The sequence below is a fragment of the Pelobates fuscus genome, chromosome 5 (genome assembly GCF_036172605.1).
Source record: "Pelobates fuscus isolate aPelFus1 chromosome 5, aPelFus1.pri, whole genome shotgun sequence".
Classification (NCBI taxonomy): domain Eukaryota; kingdom Metazoa; phylum Chordata; class Amphibia; order Anura; family Pelobatidae; genus Pelobates; species Pelobates fuscus.
The window spans coordinates 382,984,503-383,007,848 of record NC_086321.1 but is presented as its reverse complement, the minus strand read 5'-3'; the positions used below and the strand labels follow the sequence as shown (position 1 = coordinate 383,007,848).

At 42.7% G+C, this 23,346-nt stretch overlaps 1 protein-coding gene across 3 annotated transcripts in view; it reads left to right on the top strand.

The window, feature by feature from the left end:
• TMC6 (transmembrane channel like 6) overlaps positions 1–11,504 on the top strand; it is a 29,719-nt gene extending 18,215 nt beyond the window's left edge. For all 3 annotated transcript variants that reach the window (XM_063456347.1, XM_063456349.1, XM_063456346.1), the window contains exons 9-21: positions 306–493; positions 1,299–1,443; positions 3,053–3,202; positions 4,270–4,442; positions 4,562–4,643; positions 5,074–5,171; positions 5,259–5,354; positions 6,579–6,654; positions 7,832–7,965; positions 9,614–9,790; positions 10,757–10,835; positions 11,014–11,109; positions 11,322–11,504. In XM_063456347.1, coding sequence (XP_063312417.1) covers positions 306–493; positions 1,299–1,443; positions 3,053–3,202; positions 4,270–4,442; positions 4,562–4,643; positions 5,074–5,171; positions 5,259–5,354; positions 6,579–6,654; positions 7,832–7,965; positions 9,614–9,790; positions 10,757–10,835; positions 11,014–11,109; positions 11,322–11,348 — 1,521 coding nt within the window. In that variant the 3' untranslated portion in view covers positions 11,349–11,504. The remainder of the gene's footprint in view (positions 1–305; positions 494–1,298; positions 1,444–3,052; positions 3,203–4,269; positions 4,443–4,561; positions 4,644–5,073; positions 5,172–5,258; positions 5,355–6,578; positions 6,655–7,831; positions 7,966–9,613; positions 9,791–10,756; positions 10,836–11,013; positions 11,110–11,321) is intronic.
• Positions 11,505–23,346: the final 11,842 nt, after the last annotated feature.

Below are 23,346 nucleotides of genomic sequence, written 5' to 3'. Positions count from 1 at the left end.
TTATGGTCTCAGGAGTCCACTGGTGTGGCCTGACCTTAAACTCTTAACCTTTTAAGAATGTTCTGATGTTTGCCGGTCTATCATGTGCCCACAGTCCTTCGGGTTTTATCTTGTCAAGATGGACTGATATTAGTGGTCTGAAAGTAATTAGCTGATGCCTGCACGTATATGATTTGACAATTTACTGAATGTCTCGACCAGGGGACTCCTGGCACCATAAATACTACAACTCACACCACAAACACTACAGCGCACTATAATGGTTATGATGCTTAGAGACACTAACTGCCTCTTTTCCTCCCTAGGGGTATTTCTCGAGCTCTGCTATGTATTACGGTTACTATAGCAACCTTACTCTGAATGATGAGTGTTCTGGATATAATTCCACCACGTGTCCGAGCACCAAGACTTGGCTCCCTTACCAAATGCCACTAGCATATCTATACACCATCGGTGCAGCTTTCCTCAGCACGTGCATTATCCTGGTCTACAGGTAGTTTTTCATTATGTTTCTTATATTTTACTTTGTTTTCCTGTCTCCTCCTATTCCCGTTGCAGTAATTAACACTTTAACGCTCTGGCTCTAAACCACTCCGCGAGATAAAGGTTCACTAGCCTGGCCGATACATTGTGTTGAATAATTAGTCTTCTCGCGAATGTAACTCTGAGTACACAGGCGTTTTTTCGTTTTGTTTTTTTCATTTAATGTATCGAACCTAGAAGTATATTGCTAGCCTCCCAATCGTCCCAATTTTGGCTGGACAGTCTGTTCCAACGCTTTTCATTACACGCTTGCGCTACGCTAAGGACACTAGGGCCCTGCACACAAGGCTGACATGCCAGCTCTTGCATTGGACCTGCCCACGTTCTGGGTCAGTCTGCCTCCTTTGGGCAGCCCAGTGTCACGATTCACATCCCTGGCCGACCGCCCTTATCCTGCCAATTGGCGTCCTGATTCATAGTTTGAGATTGGGAGGGGATGGGGTGATATTGCGTGTATGCAGCTGTGTACATACATGCAAGGTTTATATTGTTGCAATGGAGACCCATTTCAAGTTATTAAACAAGTGGTACGTAACACAAGCAAAAATGAACGATTTCCCCTGTTGGATTTGTGGGGCCTCTATAGGTAACCTGTCCAATCTAAGTTTATAACTGCCGTGCCGTCATTGACATCCAAGATTCTGGCACAGTCTGCGTTTTCTGCATAAACCGTGCATTTGGTGTTATTCACAAGTCATTCTATCTACATGAATTTTACACAATGCCTTAAAGTGTTCCTAATCTGTCTCTTCCAGGATGTCTTGCTCTTTCGGAGACAGTTTTCGGATCGGGTATTTCTCGGGAGTTATGGCCCTTAAAGTTTTCAGTTCCTGGGATTTTAAAGTGACTCGGATTCGATCTGTGCAGAGACAGCGAGAAAATATCTACATGCAGCTAAAAGTAAGGAATACGATTACCTGTGTAATATCCATTTTCATTTCTACATCATGCACGAAGTTCCAATCCAACCATTTTCCAACAATCAATGTTACTGGTTTGAGTTCAAGAACAACTGTCGTGAAATATGAGGACAATTCCATTAAAACCAAACTTGAACCAACTCGGATGTGTCTCTAAGCACCAAAACAACTTTAATGAATGAAGTGTTTTAGTGTATAATTGTGTCCCTGCTCCACTCTCAGCGTTCACATACCTCCCAAGTGTCCCTGTTTAGGAATGACAGTCCCTGTTTAGGGCTCAAATCCCTCTTTTTCTATCCTAATGTCCCTGATTTTCTTTTCTTCTTTCTTGAAATCTGCAAAAACTTTCCAGGGATAAAGTCTGTAACAGCTGGGAATTCAAAGTGAATTCTAAAAAAAGGCCAAAATAGAATTTAGAACATTTTTTCATTTCTGACTATTTTGGCCTAAATTTGAATCCCCAGCAATTCTTTCTTTAGTAAATAACCCTGTTTGTGTTTCAGTAGCTTGAAGACAGAGCTCAGAATGTTTCACTTTCGTTCTCGCGTGCAATGAGTGGATATTGCGTCCTGGCGAGGGAGCAAAGTCCTCCCTAATTGTGCGCAGCTGCAGGGAGAAGAGCTTCAGACGTGCATTATCTGCATATCTCAAGCTATTCACGGAGACTTGATGAATGCCGTTTCCACAACTACCCAGAGTTCTCAGCTTGACATGCAAATTACCTCATACTGACCTGTTTTAAACAAAGCACTAAATATGACCCATAATGATCAGTGACCAGAATCCGACCGTGGATTGCAGTTTTGACCTTCAGGGTCTCATCAGCATAATGTTTTATCACAAACCCACAAATCTGCACATGGACATTTATTTATATATATACACACACACACACACACACACATTCAGAGAAATATCCTCATGGACACTCTCCTAGACATCTGTACATACCCGTATATGCAGAATAGAAATCTTAAACACATATTTACAGACGTACTGCTACAGACACATAAGTACACATAGTATACGAGCCCATTCTATGTGCATATTGACTTATAACCCCACTAACATTTACATATAGACACACACCTAGTGCAATGTTAACTACATCAAATGCACCCTGACTTTCCCTGAACACCCACACTTTTACCCACATTCACACCAGCCCTTAATATTCTTTTATACACCCTGCATTCCTCTATTCACCTATGGACCGACTCACAAGCATTCACACACTTACCCACCCTCCCTTCACAAACACATGCGCTGACCCTCTACACGGGTATATTACTGCATTCATATACACAACTCCAGTAACACACACAATGACACTCAATACCGCAAACAAACATTGAATAATATAACAATAAACAAGTTTCTGCAAATATTTGTGGTGGCAAGTAACTTTTGAAGCGAGGCTAGTGGGTTATAAAGTGCCATTTTGAGACCTGGCATAGAGGGACTAATCAAATTGTGTCTGTAAAATAGAACTCTGAGTGTAATAAGTATATAATTGTTCGGAACCTGAAAAGCTCATTAATTGTGTGTGTAGACCACGTCATGAAATAGCCGTTTTCTCCCCGTACCAGGAGATGCTATGCGAGGACACCCAACATCCCCATTACATGAGGAAGCGGCTGCAGAGTGTCTGTGTCCACGTTTTCTCCTGGACCCTGTGTCTGTGTAGCTGGCTGGGGTCTGCGGTGGCTGTGTTCATCTTGTCTGAACAACTGCACAAGGTTCGTCAACGCCGGGGGGGATGGGAACTATCTGGATGTGAGAGGGGGCAATAAACTTAGACGGGACAATAAAAGCAGCACAGGTGAAGGTCCTGGGAAAGATAAAAGAACACACAGTAACATAAATCCCCTGGTATGCTCTACCTGTGCACGTATTCCTCTTGCCCTTCGTGTCTGTGTGTCTATCCTACCTGCCTGTCTATCTCTCCTGTCTACCCTCCCATAAAAGATGTGATGTTTGTCACATGAAGGGAGGGGGAATATAAATATTCTTCCAAAGTTCTGCTTGTTTGTCAGCTGGGGTTGTGAGTTAGCCCATATTTCAAGGCGTACAGTCATTAACATCTATTGCCACGACAGATTGTGTCAATAAAGAGAACTTCCTTCCATCGAAATATATTGCAATAGAATTCTAATTTGCAGAAGATGGTTTATTAGAATTATTGAATTTTGGGGGAATTTAGTGAAATGCTCACACATTGTATTCACCACTATCGATTGCCATTGTAATTGTTTATATTAGTGACCTGGTAAAATATTATCACATGAGTCTACAAATCCTAAATTCAGTTTTGGTTCTACGCTAAATTAGTTTGTTCGCTGTAAGTTGAAATGCAAAATCTCTATTTTATTTAAAGCTATACAAACTCATTGTAGTTTGGATTAAACCGTATTACTGTGCGACCACCTTCCTCCACGTGTGACCTCTATAGTGTTCCTGTGTTTAGAAGAACAGTCTGGATATTTTACCTTTTTAGGAAACCTTTTGGCATTAGACTCCGTTATGAGGTTTCCCTGATTGTTGGTAGGTGAGCTTACACGTTGTTATTTACATGTACCCCGGGGTACGAGATGGTGTGCAGGAAGCTACACCCTAACTATTCTGTTCACGTTGAAATACAGGAAGCGAGGTGGTTATACTATAAAGTCTACCATAGAGACAGTCTTTCAGGGAGAGACAAGACTACAAAGAAGCAGGGGTGGTATAGTGAGCTGGAGGTCAGGGCAAGAAAGGAGAAGCTCAGGTACGATTTATATGGTAAATGTGGTTGGTGCTTTACTTACAGGATCACCGTGTAAGGCTGAGGACGAGGGGGGAGCAGGAGGTGGAGGCAATGCTTTTACCACTACCACTAGCAGTGTCCACATGTAACCTTCTCCTGCCCTACATATACCATGGCCTTGGACTGTGGGAGAAACTCGGCTCCCCTATTCTGGAGGTCTATGTCGCCATCTGTAGGTATGGACATGGAAGCCTCATCTTATTGTGATTCCCCCCCAACACTCACACTCTTCTACGGTGTATTGTCAAGCCTCCTGTTCCACCCGATATCTTCTGACACTGTTCTCCTGCTTCAGGAACCTTATTCTGAAGATAGTCATCCTTGGCGTATTGTGCTACCACTGGTTGAGTCGAAAGGCGAGCTATATGGAGAACAAGGTGAATCAAATTCCCAGTTTACTATGGAATGAATGTCACATCAAACTAACTCTGACAATTCTACAGTATTCTGACCTACATCCTTGTATGTTATCTTGTCATGGTGCAAGAACGAGCCAGACGTAGGCCAGTGAATATAAGGAGAGAAGAAGCATCCCTGTGTCCTTCAAATATACCCCTTCGTACAGTTTCTAATTTCTGTGTTGGTTTATTTATTTCCATTTTGCAGACACTCACCAATAGTTCTATTCGGCATTAGCAGCAGAAGACCTTCCCATATATCTCCTGCACAGCCAAATGGTCAACATTTATGAAAATATTAAACTTGCTGTAATTTATCTAGCTCATGGCCGTACCAACTTTTTAGCTGCTAGTTTCTTCCTCCTCGAATGTCCCTGTTCTCAGTCTGCAAACTCTGTTTTTCACGCAGTGCTGGGAGACCTTTGTTGGGCAGGAGCTATATCGGTTTGTAATTATGGATCTGGTGTTTACGCTGCTGGACACTGTTTTTGGGGAGCTCCTCTGGAGGTAAGTCACTGCGTTTGTTCAGTCCGTGGCGGTGCTAGTGACCCATCGCGTGTCAATCCTCTTCACTCCCTTTATTCTCTGTGGCAGGACCATCCTGGAGAGGAGACATAGACAGAAGCGCAGGACAGAGTTTGACATTGCACGGAATGTCCTGGAATTGATCTATGGGCAGACCTTGGCATGGTGAGTTTGTTACATTGTTACCCATTTGGGAGTAATCTGGGGCAAAGTTCTAAAAGGGGGACATTCCATTGGTTTCCATGGCGATAGCTCTACTTTTAGAATTTTCCCCAGAGTAGACCTTGATAAATATACACATCACTCAGCTTGTATAATGTGGGATATCACATTTATCCAGAACTGTCTCATTATCTGCGTGCTAAACATAGTTTTATTGGATATCATTAATATGGAAATTGATCGGCCTCGTGCTTTGTAGAGTACTTAAGATTTGTATTTATTTATTAAAAGAACATTTAAACTTTTTATAATTTATTTATAATGTTAGTGTTTCATTTAACATTTATATCCAGCCCACCCGCTATAGAAACTATATAAACCGCCTTTTTATCCAGTGCTGTCATTGAGATGATCTGTAGTCAGAACTCCTAGATAAGTACATGTAGCACTCTGCCAATCGGACGCTTCTCATGTTATCCAAACGTGAGATCAATTATCAGTGTTCTGTCCATGATGACGCCACAGGTGAAGACTATCGAAGGTCTTCTTCATGAGGTACTGTCTGTAGTGGGCGACTGCATGTCCTCGTACAGAAGTAAACATCGCTGTTTCCCAGAAATGGCAGTTATTATATTTGTCAGATTGCAGAGACAGGATGTTAGCACCAAAACCACTACTAGCATTTTATAGAACGCCAACAGATTGCAAAATAATTTACAATTGTAAAATGTGGATATCTGACACAGAATAGAACAGAGACGAGGTGAAAAAGGCCCTGCTCAAACGTTGTGTAGTGTTTTTTGTGCTTAATGTCCCTTTAAGGATACTTCCATTATATATTTCTTTGCTAACCACAAGACGGTGCTACTGCAGATAATATTGTTGGATAACCTGATCAGTTCTGGATCTAATCTAACCATCGTACGGCCATGTTTTTACCTTTTGGACCTAATCGCTGTAAGACACAAGCTTCCACACACTTACATTATAGCTCAGGGACAGCCAAGAGCCAGACTGCCAACTGGGAGTAGGACTACAAGCCCCACAATGCCTGAGAGTGCGGGGAGTTGTGATCGTATTACAGGCGGAGGTCCAACATATTGGGCACCTCTGGTTAGGTCCTTTTACTGCCTCCTCCTTGACATTTTCTCTGCTTTTTAAATTTTAATAATAAATAAATAGTAGATTAAAATCTTCTCTGCCCCTCTTGTTTTGTGTCCATTGAAGGCTCGGGGTCCTCTTCTGTCCGCTCCTTCCAGCTGTCCAGATTATCAAGCTTTTACTGCTATTTTACGTGAAGAAGGTGAGATTTGTGATGTTATTAGAAATTATTATAATGCAATCACAGTGCGTTGTCTGTTGTGTTTGGGTTTATTTTTTTCAGATACTTTGACAGTTGGGTAGCTCACTATGTATCTGGTCTCTGTGGATCAATATACAAGCCAGACATTTCTCATTTTATTTCTTTAACTTGATGCACCAGTTCTATAATCCGATGCCTCTCTTCATTGGACAGCCACTGTTTACATGTATGTACGTAGTGGGAATTGGATAGCATTCCCTTCATCCCCCATAAAACCATAACTTACCCCTTCAAATAACGACAGACAACTTCTTGGAGAAAACAGGCCACAGCATTTATTAACACAACCAAATACTGTATAACTCCTTTTAACATATAACGAAATAATAATTATCCTAAATTATCATAAATTAACATAAACAATTTGCATATAGTCATACAGTAACCAAAGAAACCGTCCTTGCCAATCTAACTTCCCCAAGGCTCTCACCTCCCCCCCTCGGCATAATAAAAACATCTTCCTTTTCAGGGCTCCCCACCCACTCGGTGGGGCCCAACCATAATGCTCCCCACTGGTCGACTTACAACCCAGTGGGGACACGTCCAACCTGGTACCTCCTCCAGGTTCACCATAAGAGACAGGGGGAGGATGAGACCCGGCCATTATCCCCCTTTTTCATCTAATCTACCAAACCATCCCTTATTTGGCAAGGACACACCCCCGCCTCGCTGTGACAACCCCCCGGGCCCAAAACAGCAAAGGGAGGGTGGGCGGGAAACTTGTTGCTGGCCCGGCTCCTAAGTGGCACTGAGGTCAGTCTAATCTGTCACCACCCACTTCCTCACATCTCACACTCCCACATGTAGCATATAGCCAATCATGCATTATCCATCCCACACTCATACATGTGCCCCTGTCCGCTAAGCTGAGCACTCTCCCTGGGGCCTGACTCTCTTACTCATTTGTTCCAGAAAACATTTAAAGATCTAGATACAGAACTGTCGTTTCCAAGAATTGATACTTTGTTAGTATTATAGGATTACTGTTGGACGTCTGATTTATTAGCCATTTATCTCCTAGCCATGTGTGGCCTCCATGTGGGAGCAGTTTAGTCTTTCGATAGGGTCACGGTGTGGTTGGACTACATACTATTCATGTTTGTTTTCTTTGTAACAGGCCAGCCTGATGACGAACTGCCGCTCCCCAAAAAAGCCCTGGAGAGCTTCTCACATGAATACAATATTTCTTACCCTCCTCTGCTTCCCCTCCTTCCTGGGAGCCGCTGTGTTCCTCTCCTACACTGTGTGGTCGTAAGTAGCGAAAATCCCCAATATCAGCCTTGAAATAGCAGAATGGAGACTGTGGGGTTTATTTGCTAAACTGGGGAATAAATACAACCGGGAAATGCACATTTTATGCTAAAAGATTGGAAATGGAAAGTTTCCTCAGCTTAAAATGCAGTTTCTTTGTCAACCCACCACAATCCCCGGTTTAGTGAATAAAGTCATGTGAATGAAGAATATCGATCAGTTCTTGTATGGCGCCCATATCCAGGGAATCGGTGTACTTACACACAGGCAGACTGTCAACACTTCTATACAGACTGTGAGCTTACAATCTAACGGGAAAATAAAACCCACGGTAACAACGGCGTGACGAAACACTTCTCACATTCCTCCCACAAATTATATCTTACGGAAACATAACCTAACTAGTTAGAACTGCACTGTAGTGTTAGGAATACATGTTTGTATTCTTATCACTATCGTGTCCCTTTCCCCCCACCCTGGACCACTTCCTCCAGTTAGATTGCCTCTTGCTAGGCTAAGGCACCCAGGAGGCCAATGATGCCCCAATCTGAATGTGTATTTTTTAGTTACTAGCCTCTTAGAAGTCATGACAGCTGGAACACCACCTGCTGGCTGACCCTGGTATTGAAAGCCAGTTTTTGTGTATGAATTTGTTTTGTTTTGTTTTTTGAATCCCTTCCAGTGGAGACAATCAATGGTAGAACATGAAATGGGGCTTGGAGTGCTCCTTAAAACTACCCAACAACTCCATTCAAGATGTAACCACATTATTCACTAAAGTGAGAATTCAAAGTAAATTTCACATTTTAGACCAAATTAGAAGCATGGCTGACAGATATTTTTTCCAATTCGGCTATTTTGGCCTTTAAATGTGAAATAAACTGAATTCCCCCTGAGGCATGTTACGTCTGTAGCAAGTGCTCAGGGGATTTCAATCCCGTTTGGAACTGTGGTTAGGGAGGCCTATATACGCGTAACGGAGAACCTATATTGATATTTGTTTAGATTTACAGAGTAGTTCTGTAATTCCTTCCTGGTGATCCCTTGAGAAATACAAAGTTTGGAAGATTCTGGAAAAAAACATTAAACTAATTGCTGAATATAGACTAGAGATGGAGGGAAGGCTGTGATAGAAGGTATGAGACTGTCCAGTAGGTTTAAATGTGTAAAGGTGGAGGTAGCATGTTTTAAGAGTAGGTGCTTTAAGAGTACAAATGGCTGTTTATGGGGGAGGTTGAATTGTAAATGCATTCTTTGTAGATTAGCCAGTAGTAAGGAGTTCCTTATTGTGTGGACCATCCTAATGACATAGGACAACGGGTCAAATCCAAAGAAACATGTGCTTCCCAAGCTCACAATGACAAAGCTTGAACACTTTAATCCTGCCCACGCCTGCCACAGTATCCAGTTAGAATGTGTTAGCACGGGTGGCCAGAGTGGCCATAAAATAGCCCCCAGCTGTTGCCTACAACTAGGAAAGCTTCATGGAACTTGTAATAGAATTACTGTTTGACCCTTCCTACAGCTCAACGTGGAGGCTTTAAAACATTGATTAATCTTGGTCTCTTCACGTATCTATACTTCCACCCTTGCCTCTGTCTTCTTGTTCTTACCTTAGTGACCAGCTTGCTTCATCTCTCATCCTTAGGGTGAAACCCTCAAACTCCTGTGGTCCATTCCGCTCTCTCGGGACCATGTCTGAGGCTGGAAAATATTATGTTCAGCTGTTGGGGAAGACCAACCCAAAACTAAGCTGGATAAACTGGATCCATCACTACCTCTGGGAGAACACCTTCTTCATTTACTTGGCAACAGGAGTCCTGCTGTGAGTTACAGAGAGGAGAGATTTCTTAACCCCTTAAGGACACATGACGTGTGTGACATGTCACGATTCCCTTTTATTCCATAAGTTTGGTCCTTAAGGGGTTAAAGGGAAACTATAGTGTAAAATGTATATTCTGGGTGAGAACCAGATGGCTCTGCTGTTAAATGAGGAAACGAGAATATCTGAGATTTGGCTTCCAATGTTAAAGGAACACTATAGTCACCTAAATTACGCAGTTTTAGTGTATAGATAATTCTCGTGCAATTTCACTGCTCAATTCACTGTCATTTAGGAGTTAAATCACTTTGTTTCTGTTTATGTAGCCCTAGCCACACCTCCCCTGGCTATGATTGACAGCGCCTGCATGAAAAAAAAAACTGGTTTCACTTTCAAACAGATGTAATTTACCTTAAATAGTTGTATCTCAATCTCTAAATTGAACTTTAATCACATACAGGAGGCTCTTGCAGGGTCTAGCAAGCTATTAACATAGCAGGGGATAAGAAAATCTTACTTAAACAGAACTTGCAATAAAGAAAGCCTAAATAGGGCTCTCTTTACAGGAAGTGTTTATGGAAGGCTGTGCAAGTCACATGCAGGGAGGTGTGACTAGGGTTCATAAACAAAGGGATTTAACTCCTAAATGGCAGAGGATTGAGCAGTGAGGCTGCAGGGGCATGTTCTATACACCAAAACTGCTTCATTAAGCTAAAGTTGTTCAGGTGACTATAGTGTCTCTTTAATATCACAACAGAGGACTACACACCAATGTGTGAAATTATCCTCCTTGAAATTTTCTGGTTTCTCTTGACGTTTTGTTGATATCGTATGTTTCCGTGACCAGTAATACTCCTATTAATACTAAAACCCCTGCAAGTTTTTAGTTTGCGTTGGTGGCATCTACAGATACCATGAGATGTCAAATCGAGTAACAGACGAGGTTAAGAGTTCTCTGTTTCTTCCCAGGGTTGTGATTTACTTCCATATTCAAATTGTAAATGGACAGCGGAAGATAATAAAATTATTAAAGGAGCAAATTTCAAACGTAAGTATTTTCATGTTTTTTTGATTGTATGTGGTTTGTGCCAACCAACAATTTACCGTCATAGTTTAACTTGCTTTATTTTACCACTCTCTTTCATGTTTTATGGGTTCAATGATCTCCTGGTCCAAATCCACAGTTTTGGTCGCATATAATAGCTTTTACATCCTAATGTTCGCAGGAAGGAGAAGACAAACGCTTCTTGATCTCAAAACTTCATTCAGTTTATGAGAAGAAGAGCAGAGGCCCTGGGAGACGTCAAGCAATGCTACAAAAGGTGAGGACTGTACTACAGGCCAAAATGACCACCTACCTCGTGTGTCTAAGCTTGCAGCTTATCTTCAGAACCCACATTAAATCCGGTGTGTTCTAGTGCCCTTTACTCCTGCGAGTCCCATAAACGGTATTGTTATAGGCAGCTGCGTAGACTTTGGGTGTTCAATTGCATTGCCTGCTGTTTATGATTATTTATCTATTGTGTATTTTCAGCAAAATATTGCCACTGGTAAGATCTGATCTGGATATCTCAACCCCCCCAAATGCTGCACTAACACTGGACGACAGACCCCTGACATGTGCCAAAGACCTGACCCTGTGATAGTGAAAAGGACATTACACTTTCTAAAACCACTTTTTATACTTGTATATTTATCTAATAAAACTACTAAACAATTCTGCCTCCGTCACTAATTAAACATGTTGAAATTTGAAGTATACGGATATAGCTGGAACGCTTACACTGACATGTGCACATCGTGACCTGCAGGCGAGAGAATGGCAAGGACTATGACAACATACAGACAAACCATTGCATATGAAGGAACGTCCTGCAGACACCGCGTGTGCACAAATCGCCAGCATGTTCTCCTTCTGTACGGACATCCTGCCAAGCGAGCCCCGGCCATCAATACCCTTTTTAAAGCTGGCTTATCTGTGAGATACACCCATAGAGAGGATTATTCACTAAGGTGTGAATTGACTGAAATGTAAAATTAATTCAAACTGAATTTAACCTTTTAGGCCTAAATATCATATTGAATTGTATATGTACATTTTTCCTTTCAAGCTAGCTATGTTTTCACTTTGTTTGTCATGTCGTGAAAATTCCGTTCGAATTCCCATTTTACTAATAAGGTCCATTTATAGTATGTATCCAAATACACAATAGATAAAACGTTTAATTACTGGGGTTACTTCCTAAACTTCTGTTTTCGTTCTTGAGGTGGTAAAAAGCAGGTAGCACCCCGTTTATTGTATTACTAAATCTTCCGTGCCTCTCATTACTCTCTGAAATCTGAGCCCCAAGATTCAGCTGGAGACACTGTGAGCAGCGGATTGGCTGACAAACCTCAGACTCTTCCTGGTCTCTTCCAGAGCTGCCTGTAAGCGCTGTGGAATTAGTTGGTGCTTTATAAATAATAATAACTATCTGACCAACTGCTTCACAATCTGCCCGATGTATCGTCTACATAATGTCCCTCTTCCATCCCGTGCCTTCACCGTCGGTCTCCAAACCTCCGACATTACCCCTTCTGCATCAGTATTTATCTTTGTGTATTTTATAAACTACCTCTATTGGCATGTTATCTCCTAAATGCTGCCAGGGTTTATTAGCTAAACACAGAATTGTAACCCTCATTGTAAAATGTAGGCCAAAATAGCAGATTTGGAAAAATGATCCAACTCCACTATAGTAACAGGTTATTTTAGCCTACATTTTGAAGTGTGGATTTCTGTACACTGTGAAACCCCCCAATGTGCCTGACACTCTCTGAGGTTCAGTTACTAAACATCAAACTGTAGAAAACTGAACTGCAAAACGGCTTTAGGGTCAGAAACATAAACTTGTATTCCTGTGCCTATACACCACCTGCCCCCCCATTGCCCACCTAAATATAGTAAATTCTTACTTTTATTCAAGTCTGCTGCCCCTGATCTGCCTCCTTGGCTGATATCATCAGAAGTGGTGATCTGAGCCAATCACAGTTCTTTCCCATAGGATTGGCTGAAAAGCATTGTGATTGGCTCAGATCACCACCTCTCAGTGGTGATCTGAGCCACTTAGTTTATTTACATATAATGTGAAAGAAGAAGAGCACAGTCAATGTTTCAGACCCAGAACAGTCACACCCTGAGTAAATATGTCATTATTACTGTATTTTGATATTAATAAATAAATATTTGTGCACGGGGTAATAATAGGACGTTGTCACGGCTTACCTTGGTGGGAGTGCAGTATGCAGAGATATGCTCACCCTTGCAATTAAACACAGGCCAAGGTGGTCAGGGAAGAACTCACCTGGCCTGTGAGTCTGTGCACGGGGGCTGTTCAGGATAACCAGGTCAAAGTACAGACAAGGACTAGAGCAGGAGAATCGTCGTGGGTAAGCCAGTGGTCAGAGGGTGCCAGAAATCAGGATAAACGAGTAGAGAGCCGAGGTCAGAGGATGCCAGAGGTCAGAGGATGCCAGAGGTCAGGGTACAAAGAAATAACAATCCACGGTCAGGAGAACACGGAACAGCAATACTCGAACCAGAGTCAATGAACTGACACTGCCCTTAGGGAGGGGCAGTGTCTTATCCCTTGTTAATTAGGTATCAGATTCAGCTGGAGAGTTACTGACAGGTCTGAGCCTTGTGAAGTCTAGCCCCCTAGTGCTGCAGGCAATTCAAGAATAAACAGGAGTTATCCAAAGTCCTGAAATGGCTCAGAGGTAACATAGCAGGATACAGTCCAGAAGAACCACGGTTCAAATCCCCTGTTGGCCACTTCTGGGGTGACCACGTCTGGCAGTCGGGATGTCACGGTGGCGATCATGACAGACGTATAATTAAAATTATGTAATTCGATAAGAACAAAAATCGGTTGAGGTGTGCTGAAACAGATGACAGGTCAGACCTGCAATATATTAATATAAATAATAAAGGGTGAGGTAGGAGGGGAACTGCCGAAAAAGGCAAAGACAGGTAAGCAGGGGCTACTGGGGGTTTAAATAGGACAAATAACCCCTCCCACAATTTCAGGCATATGCCTTCCACTTGTGTACGGGGTAATAATAGGACGTATAATTAAAATTATGTAATTCAGTAAGAACAAAAATCGGTTGAGGTGTGCTGAAACTGACAAGAGGTTAGGCCTGCAATAAAGAGGGCAAAAATTTGGAAAACTATTTTTATTTATATTTTTATATATAGTAACAATTATTTAGACATTTTATAGAAAGCGAGTCTGATTTCCTACTCTGGGTTTGGAATGTACCGGTCGTATGCAGAGGATTTCCAGCGTCCCATGTTCTTAATAATATGTGTCGGAACATGGTTACTAGAAGCTGCTGTGGCTGCCCCAATGCGGAATGAATGACCCGAGGAGGAGGCTGGCTTGTGGCCCAGTCTGAGTGTGCGTATGTATAGCATGAATTGTTTCCTGGTAAGAGGTTTCCCTTGTAGAGATAACAGTTTTTTAAATTCTTTATTTATTCCAGGAGAAGACACCAAACAATAAAAGAAGCTAAAAAACAGATCTATAGACAATAAAACAATGACAATGTCACGATGACAAACAACTCAAACATATGTATAAATGTTAGGTCGGCCCTAGCTGGTGCGTCTAAAATGGTTCTAGAGTCATTGTCAGGGAGACCGTGTAGAAGAGAAAGTATTCTAGAGATGAAGGCCCTTCCTTGAGGAATAATCCTCATAGCGAAGTTAGGTGACCCTAAAAGTGACTGTAATTCCTTCCTGGTGCAAGACCCATTAGTGGTGCAGACTTCGACATAGGTTAAATCCTCTCTAACTTTTCCTGAGGCAGGCTAGCTTGCTTGGATACTGAATTTAGCGTGAGACCCAGGAAAGTTATTTCAGTGCTGGGACCTTCTGTTTTGTCTGGGGCTACCGGAACTCCAAAATCCTTAAATCCTTGAAAGTGTGTGTTGTAAGCTGTACGGTGTGTAATAGTGTGGTTCAATGGAGAGAAAATCGTCAAGGTAGTGTACTGGACTGGACACCTGCGTTTGTTAAGTAAGAGCCAGGTCAACGTCTCTGCGAAAAAGTCATTTTTTGGGGGGCTACTTTTGGAGCCAAAAGTCAGTCTTATAGCGAAATAGTATTTATCCCCGCACTTAGTGCCATGCAGATGCCCAGATGCCAGAGTGATTGATGAATTGGCAGTAGTTTAAAAGCATTTGCGATGTCTGTTTTGCTTAACCAGGCTGCCTTGCATAAGTTAATAATAGCTTGTATAGCATTGTCAATTTTTGTGTAATGTAAATAGAAATCCTCTGATGGTATTAATGCATTTAAACTAGGGTTAGTGGAAGAGTGAGGGGCTGAAAAATCGATAATCAGTCTCTTTTTGTTATTAAATTTTTCTAAGAGGTGACGGGTGGTGTAGTGAAGGGCCCTATCATGAAACCATTTTCAATCTCTTTACTGAGAAGTTCTTGCAGACTAGTCGGGTCTTTGAGTGCCGATTGTAGGTTGGGGCATTCTAGAATACCTGTGGGGAGTGCTACAAAGCCAGTGTGAAACCCAGTGGAGAAACCAGAGATGAGAAATTCGACAAGATGTGAAGAAGGAGGATCAGTCAAGTAATTCTGTAAATTGGGTACATTTATTGAAGTTAAAGATTTTTTTACGGTACCCTCAGCATGAAATGTACAAACCGCCGTTTAGTGAATGCTCCCCGTTCGCAATAATGTAGGCTGTATGCATACTCACTACAATCATGCAAACCGTAAGTAAGGGAACACTCCAAACTCCCGAACGGTATCCGTACGGTCACTTCCCTCCACGAGCTCTAAGCTCACGAACCGGCAATATCAGCCGAACGCCAATATCTCCCAAGCGGCAAATAATTCCAATAAGCAGTCTCTAATCGCTGGTAGTAGCAATCCCCCCAATAACGAGACCAAGCTCCGCATTGAGGGTAAAACACAAACTGGCTTTACTGTGGGCTACCCGCCCGTATTTATGCAGGTCTCCCACTTGGTGGACACTCCCCTAGGGGACCAAATGGGAGACTGTAATGGCAGACAGACATATGGCACTTTTAGACACACAGGCACAAAATATTGCCATAATGCATCCGGGTTTCCTCCCCTCTGCTCTGGAGATAATCAAGAAGTAATTCAATTATCTCCAGGACAGAGGCAAATCGCCATTTTACATTCAACACATAAAAACACAATAAAATATATAACTTTGTATTTGTCGTACGCTACCCATTCGTATCACATATCCCCAGATAGCCTGGATCTGAGTGCATATTATTGGCGAATAGCGCTCAGATCCCATACGCATAGTTCAATCGCCATGGAGTCAAAGTCTATTACAGTTCTTCGGTATGCGATTGACTCCATGGGAAGGCTATCTGGGGTAAGTCCATTCGTGCCTTTAAACCTCCCGAACGGCCGGTGTTCGTGCACTTCTGTCGATCGAGAAGGGAGGCTGACGGCTTCAGCGGTGTTCGGTTGAAAAGGTGTCCGTTTTCAATTCCATGAAATCAATGCTGAACACCGCTGGTCTTTCGCATGGTTTAAAATGGCCGCCGCCTCGTGGTCGACATACGAACAACGACCACCCGGTATTCGGTTTTAATTGAGAAGTGTCTGTGGTTAACCGCAACATTCTAATTGGGATCAATAGGTTAATCAGCAGCACACTTCTCTTCTGGGTGGCCGTCCGTTCGGCAGTTCTGTTCGGCAGAAAAGTCCATTCACTTATACAAAGGCATACGAACAGGTAAATACATGAATAAGGCAAAACAGACGAATTTAGCAATCTTGGTCTATACAGATGGGTCTGTCACAGATTTTTTGGGGGAATAATTTGTTCGGACACATTGGTTCAGCGTGTGCTCTATAACAAAGTGAGCAAACGTGAAGGAGTCCGCAGGCGCTGTATCTACATCCCCCTGCATTGAAATTATTCCACACCTGACAATAATAACAATAGGCCTGCCTTATCTTTTATGTCTCTTTGGATCGTATTAGGTTGATACTCTGTGCTGGCAATACTAGTGGAAGGTAAAGCAACATTATTGGGACAGAAATTTGCAGTTTAAGATGCTGAGGAACATATTGCACAAGCTGGTGTTTTAAGTCCTGCAAAATGTCTGCAAAATAATTCTGTGTCTAATTGGCCCCAGTCAGTAGGAGTATTAATCTGAGCCAGTGACGTAGCGGATCTTGCTGAAAAGGACTTATGGTAATCGCAGAACCCGAAGCCTCCATATTTATAAGCTAGGTCCACCAGCTCGTGCAAATATAAATCTTGTTCTTCTCTACGGTGGGAAAAAGAAGAGAAAATAAGGTCCCTATATATTCCAAAGGCTAAAACAAACTCTGGAATATTTAGTTTTCTGTTAAGTCTGGGGTCTCTAGACTTCATTACCACAGATAAATCGTCAAACGTGTATTATCTGTTTTCTATTATATCCAGCAAAGCAATTAGGAGAGAATCTAAATCAACATCTTTACCTTCTAATATGTCACATTTTACATTTTGTGGGATCAGATGTACTGGATTAATGATATTGGTACTTTTAGCGGCTGGAGGCGTAGAGTTACCTCCGGTGTTTGGTTCTGGCTGAGCTACGGGAAGTTGGACATCCGGAATGATTGCTTGGTTAGTGGATTCCAGATTATCCAACCGGTTGTTAATAGTGGCTACAGAAGCCACCAGAGAGGACACCATGTTATGCAGTTCTGACAAACTATTTGGGATATTACATTCAGAATGAGGGCTAGGCATTTCATTATCATTAGACGTTTCTAACAAACGAAACAGTTCAGCTTTCCTGGCTGTAGCCGGAAAGGGAATGTTCCTTCTTTTAAGTTCTGCTGTGATTTTTGGAATTGTCCAAGATCTGTAGCTGGGTGCTGGGCTGGTTACAACGGTTTGCTTCGTCTGGGAATTAGATCTGGTCGGGGTGCTGGTAAGCGACAGGTCGTCTCCTCGCAGTGAATCGTTAGACATGCTATGTTTGTAGAAATCTTCTCAGTGAAGTGAGTTGCAAAGTTTGAGGCGGACAGGGAGGTAGGAGGAGGGGGAGCAACACAGCGAAGGAGAGCATTAGAAGTGTTAAATAGCCATTTGGGTTGGTGGGACAGTGTGCTTATGAGAATGTTGAAGTAATTTCCTTTTGCAGAGGAAAGAGCCAGAGTGTAGGAGCGCAGCATAAATTTATAGTGGAGAAATTCAGTGAGACTTTCTCTAGCAGCGTTCAGCAGTTCTGGAGCATTTTTGGAGGTAATGGGTCAGCTTGGTGTGCCAGGGTTGTAATTGGGGGTGCTTGCTGCGTTTAATTGCAGGAGGTGCCCAGGGACGGATTTTCCTATAGGCTAACTAGGCTTCAGCCTAGGGCCTCAAGATCAAGAGGGGCCTACATTCAAATTGTTAGCAAAATTAAAATTACACTATTCTAAAAACAGTGAACACTAAAACACTGAACCGAAAATAAGGAGAAATTCTACGCATATGATATGACCAGTGGCGTACTAAGGGGGGCCAGGGGGGGACGGTCCGCCCCGGGTGCCACTTACTAGGGGGTGGTCCGGGGCAGACTGCAATGCCCCTCCTGCCGCGATCGCCGAGACCGGCGGTCTGCAGCTCCGCAATGTGCAGAGCTGCAGACCATGGATCTCGCGTGCACTGCCCAATCAGAGCGTTGCCGCGGGTCACCACGGCAACGCTCTGATTGGGTCTTGCAAGATCCATGGTCTGCAGCTCTGCGAAGCTTCAGACCGTAAATGAGGGCCACCGGACCACCAGGGACCCCACCGGACCACCAGGCAGCCCCAACTGGACCACCAGGGATTTAAGGTAATTTTTTTAGTCACCCCCCCTCTCCTCATCACCCCCCTCCCTCTCACAATCACCCCCCCCTCTCCTCATCACCTCCCTCCCTCTCACAATCACCCCCCTCTCCTCATCACCCCCTCCCTCTCCTTATCACCCCGCTCCCTCTCACAATCACCCCCTCTCCTCATCACCCCCCTCCCTCTCACAATCAACCCCCCCTCTCCTCATCACCTCCCTCCCTCTCACAATCACCCCCCTCTCCTCATCACCTCCCTCCCTCTCACAATCACCCCCCCTCTCCTCATCACCTCCCTCCCTCTCACAATCACCCCCCCCTCTCCTCATCACCCCCTCCCTCTCACAATCACCCCCCCTCTCCTCATCACCTCCCTCCCTCTCACAATCACCCCCCCCTCTCCTCATCACCTCCCTCCCTCTCACAATCACCCCCCCTCTCCTCATCACCTCCCTCCCTCTCACAATCACCCCCCCTCTCCTCATCACCTCCCTCCCTCTCACAATCACCCCCCCTCTCCTCATCACCCCCTCCCTCTCACAATCACCCCCCTCCTCATCACCTCCCTCCCTCTCACAATCACCCCCCCCCTCTCCTCATCACCCCCTCCCTCTCACAATCACCCTCCCTCTCCTCATCACCCCCCTCCCTCTCACAATCACCCCCCCCTCTCCTCATCTCGACTTTTTTTAAATTTATTATCCGTGCCACATTTTTTATAAAGGTTAGTACCAATCACAACATGTTTCATTTAACATATTGATATATATCACAGTAATGATGTATTTTATTGTCTCTCATGTAATTTACCAACTTAAAAATGGGAGGTGAAAGGGCCTCATAAGTGGAATAGCCTAGGGCCTCTTTTCATCTAAATCCAGCCCTGAACACAGTAAAGGAGGAGACTATATTTAAAAGAAGAAAAACCACCACAACAAGAGGACATAGTCTTAAATTAGAGGGGCAAATGTTTAAAAATAATATCAGGAAGTATTACTTTACTGAGAGGGTAGTGGATGCATGGGATAGCCTTCCAGCTGAAGTGGTAGAGGTTAATACAGTAAAGCAGTTTAAGCATGCGTGGGATAGGCATAAGGCTATCCTAACTATAAGATAAGGCCAGGGACTAATAAAAGTATTTAGAAAATTGGGCAGACTAGATGGGCCGAATGGTTCTTATCTGCCGTCACATTCTATGTTTCTATGTTTCTCTATGTCTCTATGTTTCTCTATGTCTCTATATTTCTATGTCTTTATGTTTCTATGTTGATGTCTTTGTTTCGATGTCTCTATGTTTCTATGTCTCTATGTTTCTATGTCGATGTCTTTGTTTCTATGTCTCTATGTCGATGTCTCTATGTCTCTATGTTTCTATGTCTCTATGTTTCTCTATGTTTCTATGTCTTTATGTCTCTATGTCGATGTCTCTATGTTTCTATGTCTCTGTTTCTATGTCTCTGTTTCTATGTCTCTGTTTCTATGTCTCTATGTTTCTATGTCTCTGTTTCTATGTCTCTATGTTTCTCTATGTCTCTATGTCGATGTCTCTATGTTTCTATGTCTCTATGTTTCTATGTCTCTATGTTTCTCTATGTCTCTATGTTGATGTCTCTATGTCGATGTCTCTATGTTTCTATGTCTCTGTTTCTATGTCTCTATGTTTCTATGTCGATGTCTCTATGTTTCTATGTCTCTATGTCGATGTCTCTGTTTCTATGTCTCTATGTTTCTATGTCGATGTCTTTGTTTCTATGTTTCTATGTCGATGTCTCTATGTTTCTATGTCTCTATGTCTTTATGTTTCTCTATGTCTCTATGTCTTTATGTTTCTCTATGTCTCTATGTCTTTATGTTTCTCTATGTCTCTATGTCTCTATGTCTCTATGTCGATGTCTCTATGTTTCTATGGCTCTGTTTCTATGTCTCTGTTTCTATGTCTCTATGTTTCTATGGCTTTATGTTTCTATGTCGATGTCTTTGTTTCTATGTCGATGTCTCTATGTTTCTATGTCTCTGTTTCTATGTCTCTATGTTTCTATGTCTCTATGTTTCTATGTCGATGTCTTTGTTTCTATGTCTCTATGTCGATGTCTCTATGTTTCTCCATGTCTCTATGTTTCTATGTCTCTTTTTCTATGTCTCTTTGTTTCTATGTCGATGTCTCTATGTTTCTATGTCTTTATGTTTCTATATCGATGTCTTTGTTTCTATGTCTCTATGTCGATGTCTCTATGTTTCTATGTTGATGTCTCTATGTCTCTATGTTTCTATGTCGATGTCTTTGTTTCTATGTCGATGTCTCTATGTCTCTATGTTTCTATGTCGATGTCTTTGTTTCTATGTCGATGTCTCTATGTTTCTATGTTTCTATGTCTCTATGTTTCTCTATGTCTCTATGTTTCTATGTCGATGTCTCTATGTTTCTATGTTTCTATGTCTCTATGTTTCTCTATGTCTCTATGTTTCTATGTCGATGTCTCTATGTTTCTATGTCTATGTTTCTCTATGTCTCTATGTTTCTATCCCGGAGGGTGTATAGATCCAGTAGCATGACGAATATTTCCAGACTTACCTGATCCTTATGCTCATATATTCCAGTGAAATATAGTGACTGGAATACATGAGCATGATGTTTAATCCTGGGATATTAAATAATATTAACTGATAACTAATCAACAGTTTTAGCAGCTGATGCACTTTTGTTCTCGTCTTTTTTCCTTATACCACTTTATTTCTTAAGGCTAACTGTGAAAAACGAATCTTTCTATGTAAGTGTTTTGTGCAATGAACCATTACACAATATGTAGCAGAAGGACTTGGGGCCCTTATAGTAGATATAACAATGACACACAAATAAGAAATGTATGTGTGAAGTGTCTAAGCCGTGGTTAACTAGAGATTTGTCTGTAGTGGAAAAAAAAATCTCTTTAAACTAGGAGCTCAAGCAGGTTCCGTATTCCATATGTTTTAAATGTTAAAGGGAAACTCCAGTGCCAGGAAAACGATTAGTTTTCCTGGCACTGGAGGGTCCCTCTCCCTCCCACCCCCCAATCCCCAGTTGCTGAAGGGGTGAAACCCCCTTCAGTGACTTACCAGGGGCAGCGACAGGTCCCACGTCGCTGCTTCCTCCTCCCCTGCCGCTCCTCCTTCTACTTATGTCGGCCGGTGGGCGAGACTGGGGAATAGAGCGACGCTGGAGGTCCTCACACAGCGTGAGGACGTCCAGCGACGTTCTAGCACAGAAAACCTGTGCTATGAAGCAGGAAGTCCCTCTAGTGGCTGTCTAATAGACAGCCACTAGGGGAGGACTTAACCCTGCAAGGTAATTATTGCAGTTTAAAAAAAACTGCAATAATTACACTTGCAGGATTAAGGGTAGTGGGAGTTGGCACCCAGACCACTCCAATGAGCCGAAGTGGTCTGGGTGCCTGGAGTGTCCCTTTAAAGGACCACTATAGTGCCAGGAAAACATACTCGTTTTCCTGGCACTATAGTGCCCTGAGGGTGCCCCCACCCTCAGGGTCCCCCTCCCGCCTGGCTCTGGGGAGAGGAAAAGGGTTAAAACTTACCTTTCTCCAGCGCCGGGCGGGGAGCTCTCCTCCTCCGATCCTCCTCCTCTCCTCCCATTCGGCTGAATGCGCACGCGCGGCAAGAGCTGCGCGCGCATTCAGCCGGTCTCATAGGAAAGCATTAGCAATGCTTTCCTATGGACGCTTGCGTGCTCTCACTGTGATTTTCACAGTGAGAATCACGCAAGCGCCTCTAGCGGCTGTCAGTGAGACAGCCACTAGAGGATTTGAGGGCTGGATTAACCCATTTATAAACATAGCAGTTTCTCTGAAACTGCTATGTTTATAAAAAAAAAAAGGGTTAATCCTAGAGGGACCTGGCACCCAGACCACTTCATTAAGCTGACGTGGTCTGGGTGCCTATAGTGGTCCTTTAACATTATAAAATAATAGAACAAAAAATTATATAAATAAGCGTATAGTTCACTTTCTAAATGGAAAAATAAATATTTATTATAATGTCTCTTCTGTGATCAGATTGTTAATAATATTTGTTTCCTGTGGCTAGCGAGGGGCCAGTGCAGACTGTACGTTGCTAATCGTTAGAATAGGTATTAAATATTATTTCTACAGTGTACACAAAACATTAATATCAGACTATCAAGTTTACACTAACATTCACCAACTTTGTTTTATTACCATTATTCCTTAATTTACACAACTAGAAGTACCATAGACATAAATATTATATATTATTATTAATTATTATATATTATTGTTTATTATTATTATTTATTATATATATTATTATTATATATTTATTTATATTTATTATATTTTATTATATATTATTATTATTATATATATGTCTATGGAACTACGACCGGCCCAAAATGGCGCCCGCATTTCTCGACCACCAGAGGTCAGTGCGGCGTCTATGTATAATATGTCTATGGTGTGCGAGCTGTGTGCGTCACTATTATTGGCTGGCTCTGTGAGTTCTGACCCCGCCCTGCACTGCCATTGGTTGACTCTGTTTGTTCTCTCCCCATCCTGCACTGCCATTGGCTGGCTCTGTGAGTTCTGACCCCGCCCTGCACTGCCATTGGTTGGCTCTGTGTGTTCTCTCCCCATCCTGCACTGCCATTGGCTGGCTTGTGAGTTCTGACCCCGCCCTACACTGCCATTG